We start from the raw sequence: 8,005 nt of genomic DNA, 5'->3' as shown, positions 1-8,005 counted from the left end.
TGATAGCCGAAATGTTTTTCACCTTTCAAAACGTTGTCAAATCTTGGTTTTGTGATATACGACCCATGAAACGTTTATGAAGCGATATTACTAACCACCTGATAAAGAGTACAGACAGGCCAATATTGACATATCTCGTTTTTCACTTTGCACGTTTAATCCCATGAGGTGGCGCTAGTGTGAAGCCGGACCACGAGTCATTGTTGAGTCAAGGGTGGATTGTAACGTAACGCCTACACCGCTATACTGTATCAGTTTCTATTGTAACGGCATACTGCCTTTAATGCGACGTCTCATGATGAACTAGGGAAAGGAACATATGACGTCAATAAAATGACGTCAAGGTTCTGATGCCGGGCGCTTGACAGGTCCACAGTCTCAACTTTTACTGGAGAGTTTGATTCTGAATACATGTTGCATTACATAGTCCTTATGTAAGAATATTTTGCATATAATGCTATCAAAAATAAGATGGACACACAGTATGTACACAAGCGAAACATGGCGATTTCAGGGGTATATGTACGGCGCGAAGACAGACTTTGATAGCTTACACTGACTGTATGAGTGACCTAAGCTGTTACGATAAAGGTAAAAAAAACAAACACCACTTAAGATGATAAGTGGTCTTGCTTCAGTAGTTATGTAGAACTAGGTAAACGTATTGTACAAAGTGAGCTCTCCGTAGTATTTTGTATTTATTTATCTAATTATTTGTTATTCAACGGCAGAGCCCAGCGAAACCTGTCGTCCTTACTTGAAGAGATACGAAATGCAAGCCCCTCTTTTCATGCATCAGCCGAAATAGCGAGAGGTAGATTCAAACCTGTGGCATCACTGCTCAGATCGGTTGCAGCATAAGCATTGCTTTATCTGACTAAACCAACGAGTGTTTAAAAAAAAACCTGGCACTGTGTATTATGGCGTATGGTGTACATGGTGATATACTGCAGTAACCGTCACTAAAGAATATAGTATAAATTGACAAAAGGCTGCACTTCACCGGTTACACGTGACCATTTACTGGTTATCACACCGTCATCGCTGGTCTGAGTTTACTCTCTATGCTGTAAGTTTTGGATTATGTTTCATGGTTCTACTTGTATTTGCCGCCGAAAGCTTATAATATACCACCGTGTGAAACATCCCTCTCCGCAGCGGAATCTATGTTATGGCAGAGTGATATATTGTGTTAACAATATACATCAGCCATCCAATCAGTACATGTACATATGGCTAATCCTAATGTTTCCTGATTAACACTCATGCTACGTCCATTTACAGATCATAGTTGAACTGAACTGAGCTGAACTGTAACCATGTGTGGGGAGACGATAGCAAAATGGGCTTTGATGATACTCAACATCATCTTTGTGGTAAGTCAGTGACGCGCCAGTATAAAGCAAGGGTATTCTGGAACATTTAGTTGGCTCAGGGTGTTATTTGTTCTACACTGAACCCCGCATGCTATGTGCATTATATCCTCATGCATGTACAGGCGTTAAGCAAATGAGTTTAGCACTACACTATTTCCACTCTTGTATTCACACTGGCTGCATAGGTTGGTATTTTGGAGAACTTTCGAACCAATATATTTGTTTCAAACGCATTTATAATTGTTAAATACATATTCCAAGTTTAGTAACACCTCCAGCTCCCACAACCTAATCGGGTGTTAGCAAATCTGTACGAGGTGGAAATAATGAATCCCCTATTTCCTCCCACCATAATGCTGGCCGCCGTTGTATAAGTGAAAACTTTTTGAGTATGGCGTAGGGAGAATCCTGAGATTCCCCATTCGAAACCCCGACCAAAACTGGAATTGAATCATGCAATTTGACGTGCAACCTAGTGACTAAAAGACAAGCATCTTAATTAATCACATTAGTTAATTAATCAAGCAATTAAACTAAGCAATCAGTTAATAAATCTGCTAATCTGGTGTTGGTATCCTTCCTTACAGCTACTAGGGATAGCCTGTTTGGCAGTGGGAATATTCGCCCTTGTGAACACGAATGACACATATTACACATACCTGACAAGTTATTCGGAGGACCTCTCGTCGCTGGACACACCATCTCTGGTGCGATCGGCGGCCATTGTCTTGGCTGTAAGTGGCGGAGCGATATGTATCATCGCAATCCTTGGTTTCTGTGGCGCCTGCCAACTGATAAAGGGATGTCTTTATGCGGTAAGATTTTTACAGATTTGAATATTGTATTCTAGCAACACAACCAAAGTGGTTAATTCAAGAATTATCTCTAACCTGAAACTACATGTAGTATAGGTAACGATGTGATGCACGTAAAAAACGACACATGTGCTGTCACTATAGTTGGAAATGAATTCAGATTCATGTAAGCCTGTGTTCAGTAATCTTACAACTTTGACGTTGTCCACACGACTGATCTCTTAAGAAATTATTCTGAAGTGTTATGCGACGTTGCCCGCCTAATTGCCAGTCACGTCTGTTGTTTTTATTATTTTAATTCACCACTCGTATACATCGATCCTTTAAGTCTTTTCAGTCTATTGAATATAAATCTTATATGGTTCACATTAGTCACGACTTGGGATTATTGAATCTAATGGATATAACGTAAATGTTATGGTTCCCATTAGTAATGTCCTAGGTCTATTGAATATAATGAGTATAAAGGATATGGTACGCATTAGTAATATAGTAGGATTATTGAGTATAATGAATATTAATGCTATGGTTAACACAAGTAATGCCCTCGGCTATTGAATATAATGAATATGGTATAAAAATTACTGTTCACATTATTCATGCTCTTTGAGATTAATGATTATAAATGTGTGGCTTGCATTACTTATACGTTATGTTCGCACCTTAACGCTGTATCTCAGAATGATCACGTGCTCTGAGATTCATGTGTCATGTTATCTTTTCAGTATGCATTCTTGGTTATGGCAATCTTGGCCCTCCAGATCGCTTCCGTTGTTGTTGCAATTTTCTTCAACTCAAGGGTGAGTTCTCTAGAGGGAAGCTTTACGTCAATATTGAAAGAACAGTTGACAAACTTGATCAGATTTGTAAATAATTGTAGTGTTTTCAGACCAGTAGCTTTCATCAGATCTTCATCTTCCCTTACAATTGTCTAATCTGTTGTTTTTTTCTTTTAGTTTGAGACGTATGCCATCAGTTGGTTGACGTTGGTCCTGAACAAATATTACCAAGGGCCGTATGACACCTCCAATGTCTACTCCCTAGCCTGGGATACAATGATGGTCAAGGTTCGAGGTTTTCTTCTTTTCAATTATGCTTTATATAATAGAGTAATAGATGGTACAGAACAAACCAAACAATTTAAGAAGCGCTTCGGTGGCCTAAAGGTTAGATCGTCCGCCTCGTGGTCGGGAGACCCGGGAACAAACCCGGTTAGGGTCGTACTGACGACTTCATAATTGAAAGGTTAGAGCAAGGAAACAGGACTGGTTGGCCCAGGCTTAGTATAATGTGACTGCCTGATTAGTGGAAGTTCTTTGGCGACAAGGACTTGCCCTGTCACAGGAAGACACGGTGTATGTGCACACACTTAGTGAGTCCTCGTCGTCATATGACTGAAAAATTGTTGAGTACGACTTTAAAAAACACACACACACACACACACACATACACACACACACACACACACACACAGACACACAGGATACGACGGTGCTTATATTTATTGGCGAAGGATCCTATTGAAAGCCCAGGGACACGTTTCCACATCGCCATGCTACTGATGCACAAATACTGTATACTGATAACCTTTACCACTTACTTACGACTGTCACATTTTTTTCAAAGTATAAAGCTGTGAAAAAATGTTCTAAAAAATGTATTGAACAATTTGAAGAAATCCTAGGGTAGAATTTCCTGCCTTAGTGGCCTTGCAGTATTTACATTTGCAGATCACCCTCATTCACTGTGAGTTCAAGTCCAGCTCATACAGGTCTCCTCTCTTGTCGTACGCGGAGGGGTCTGCCAGAAATCTGACATCCGGATGGCAGTGGATTTCAGCACACCTTAATGCTGGCCGCCGTCGTATAAGTGAAATACTCTCGATCACGGCGTAAAACACCAATCAAATAATAAATAAATCAATAAATCAATGAGTTAAATGTCAGAAACCAGTGGGATCGTCGTGAGTTTCCCCCGGCCATCGCCATATTTCTTACAACCATAATGCTGGTAACATTCGTATTAGTTAAATATTTTTGAGTCCGATGTAACACACCAATCAAATAAATAAATCAAGCGCTAAGCCACTAAAACCGTGGTTTCAATCCCGGTCTTGGAACTTGTGGATTATTTCAATCTTGGTCGTTGTTCGTGGATCAGTCCTGACTACAGGGAGTCAACGACGCTCGTGTGGTGCATACGCGGGCTAATATTCGTTGATGACGTCACCACTCGTCTTCCACAAATGTGGCATTCAGGTCTGTAGAGCCACGGAGGCCCTTCCGCAGGAGCCACGGAGGCCCTTCTGCAGGGGCCTCGGTGGCTCAGTTGGTTAGCGCGCTAGCGCAATGTAATGACCCAGAAGCCTCTCACCAATGCGGTCACTGTGAGATCAAATCCAGCTCATGCTGGCTTCCTCTCCGGCCGTAAATGGGAAGGTCCTCAGCAACCTGCGGATGGTCTTGGGTTTCCCCCGGGCTTTACCCGGTTTCCTTCCACCATAATGTTGGTCGCCGTCGTATAAGTGAAATGTTCTCGAGTACGGCGTAAACCACCAATCAAATAAATAAATAAATAAATAAATAAATAAATTCAAGTCTGTACGTTACGGGTGGGGACGTTCGTGAGCAACCTGCATGGGGAATGTCGGTGACATACCGTGGACACCTCACTTGCCTTCACATTTCCTTGACAGCCATCTTATAAGTGAAATATGCTTGATAGGAGCCATAAGCAACGACCAAATAAATAAAGATATGGAATGTCTTTATTGTCTAGAAGAATAACCGATAAACTGTTAAAGTTCTCATTTATTGCCATAAACGTCGTCATGAATGTGAAAAAATACTGGGCACAGCATTAAACGTTCAATCGATCAATTAATGAAACAATAGATCTCTCCTTTTTCAGCTGCAATGTTGCGGGGCGAATAACGGAACCGATTTTGCTGCGCAGAATAAGTGGAACAGGACTTACATCTACGGGAATAATGACAGGGCATCAATCCCTCTGACATGTTGTGAATTCAACAACACAGCCTCTTTCCCCACTGACATGGCGGCATTCATCAGCTCCATGGTCAACAAAACATGTCCGTTCACCGAGAGCGACTCTTACAGCTCAACGGTAACAATTTTCTTCGCCACCTATGTTTTACTCCATTAGCAAAAAAGTTGCATGTGGATATTGCATGTCTGTCCATTAATTGTTTTCATTCAAAACACTTATCTCTTGAATGCTTGAGACGAGGTTCACCAAACTGATACCACATAACACCACTATTCATTGGGAATAGAGCGGTATTCATTTCGGTGGCAGAGGTCTAGTTTTCAAGGGGTATTTGTGCATTGCTAGCTACTTTTATATGACAATCTTAACAGCCGTTACATCCCATTTACTCAAGGATGATGACTTTATTAACAAATTGAATTTACTGGATTCGAAATTTTAGGGAAAGCAGAAAACCATAGCGAATTGAGTGAGGGCTGTGTTTTAATCCGCGACCTCAGAGGCGCTGGGACGTCTTGTTTGAGGACATATTATCAATTCACCATAATTAAATGAATTATTCCTCATTTTGTATTATTATTCCTCTACTTTGTATTTTACAGGGCTGCTACTCAGCCATCAGGTCAACAGCACTCTCGTACAGTGCATATGTGATCGGAGTGGGGGTGACTATAGGCGTTATCGAGGTAAGAAAGATTTTGCACACAGAGCATTATAGATAAAACAGAGGTTGATATAGTTACATGTACACAATCAAGAGTAGAGAGTCAACGTTTTTAGAGAACAAAAGGCTCACAGATGTTAGGACTGAATGATTCCTTCTTCCGTGTTATGTTCATTAGTTTGTTCACTAATATGAAGACGAAAAGGTTTATGGGTGAAGAAAACCGGATTAGCTGGTAACCCAGGTTGGGTCACAGAAAAGACTTTATAAATGGTACTTGCTGCTGCCTTGCTTGGCGCTCAGCACTGAGAGTTTAGAGCTACGAAACATGACCGTTGGTCCTGTGCCAGCCAGTACAATGAGATTGGGCGGTTATGTTGGTGCCTTCGACATGATATTTCAATGGCGGCAGCACTTTGGCGGCCCTGTCACAAGAAGACACGTTATATTTACGCACTAAATGAATCCTGGTTGTCTTATAACTGAAAAATTGTTACCCCAAGTGGTTAAAAACATTCGAACTGAATATGAAGTGAATAAAAAAATTCTGCTTCACTTCAGTGCAGCTTTCACAGAGCAACTTTCAGCCTCACTTCAGTACGTACATGTACGTAACTGACATCACACGGACATTTTCCTCCAACTGTAATGCTGGCCGCCGTCGTATAAGTGAAATATTCTCGAGTACGACATAAAACATCAATCAAATAAATCAATTATTTGTTCGGTGTTTTACGCCGTACTCAAGAATATTTCACTTATACGACGGCGGCCAGCATATTGGTGAGAGGAAACCCGGCAAATGCCACCATGAGCTGGAAAGCAGCCTGAGCTGGACTTGAACTCACACCGACCGCATTATTGAGGGGCTCCTAGGTCACGTGGGCGTGCTTAACGCCTCGGCCATGGAGGCCCGCGGCATGATTGTATGTGTAGCTGAGTACTACCAGGTGCTTTAAATACATGCTCTTACATGACGCTTCTTTTCATCCATTTCAGCTCCTGGCAATTATCTTTGCTTTCGTCTTGGGTTGTAACGACGACGTGATGTCTAAATAGCCAGGATGTAAGCTCGGAGTAAGTTTTCTGTCTAATTGACCCACATTATAAAATGTCATGAATACAGTAACATGCAAATTGTGGTTTTTTATATGGTCTCTTTGTTTATATAAAATTAGAGATTTAAGGGTAGCAAGCCATTAACACAAATAGATAATATTAAATTCCATTATTTTCTCTTTTGTCAAAACATATTGTAAACCCTTGTAGACAACTAGATAACTAAACTATTATCATTTACAGGTCATACCTTCAGGGCGTTTGTAACAGCGGATTGTTTAAAAAGTTTAGCCAGATTTATGTCTGTTCATCCTGATGTATAATAAATGGATTCTTAGTTCACACTAAAGTTCATACTTAGCTAAAGTCCTAACACAATGAACACATTTGAATAACTGGCCCAGTATATCCAGAGGTAAATCCCAGTAATATGTTCAGCCTGTTGTATAGAGCTCGGAACTGTTTGTGACGTCAAATATTCACGTTTGATGTCATGGGCTATTCCGATATGTCCCTTTAGAATACAATTTCCTTGATAATTCTTTTCATATAGCGGTATAGATTATTTACCTTTGAAAATCATCCATTGCTAAAACGAATTCGAACTTTTGAGAGCATTTAGTTTTTTTCTGTTCTCTGTTTAACAAAGTTTGATGTACATATATTGGTGACCAGCCCTTTGGTCGATGACATGTGTGGAGCCGACACTCGCCTAACATTTGGGAAGAGGTTTAGGATGACGCTTTTGCATGGACGCAATTAAACAGAATGAAATGATTTTAATATGTGGTGTTTTCTTTTCTACTTCTAATGTCTGTACAAAATTGCTAACAAAATGACAAATACTTTGTTTACATATATATATGTCTATGTATAAAATTATTGATTTATTGTTTATACATAAATCCGACTATAAAGCAGCCCCTCAAACTCTGTGTGAAACTCTGTAAACTCTGTGTGAAATAGTGTATAGAAAGTTATTTGCAAAAATGGTCTTATGTAATTATTGTTTAAAGAGAAATGGACGTTTAAGAAATTGAAACCTAAAATTGCTTTATATATATATATATATATATATATAT

General features: G+C 40.1%; 1 protein-coding gene across 1 annotated transcript; it reads left to right on the top strand.

The window, feature by feature from the left end:
* Nucleotides 1-1,282: 1,282 nt before the first annotated feature.
* On the top strand, nt 1,283-7,701 carry LOC135480643 (tetraspanin-18-like). The gene is made up of 8 exons (XM_064760537.1): nt 1,283-1,376; nt 1,964-2,191; nt 2,917-2,991; nt 3,148-3,258; nt 5,102-5,317; nt 5,803-5,886; nt 6,864-6,941; nt 7,573-7,701. The coding sequence occupies exons 1-7, from the start codon at nt 1,320-1,322 to the stop codon at nt 6,921-6,923; spliced, it is 831 nt and encodes a 276-aa protein (XP_064616607.1). The 5' UTR covers nt 1,283-1,319; the 3' UTR covers nt 6,924-6,941; nt 7,573-7,701.
* The last annotated feature ends 304 nt before the right edge of the window (nt 7,702-8,005 follow it).

Source organism: Liolophura sinensis, chromosome 13 (genome assembly GCF_032854445.1).
Source record: "Liolophura sinensis isolate JHLJ2023 chromosome 13, CUHK_Ljap_v2, whole genome shotgun sequence".
NCBI lineage: Eukaryota > Metazoa > Mollusca > Polyplacophora > Chitonida > Chitonidae > Liolophura > Liolophura sinensis.
This window is presented reverse-complemented; position numbering and strand designations above follow the sequence as displayed.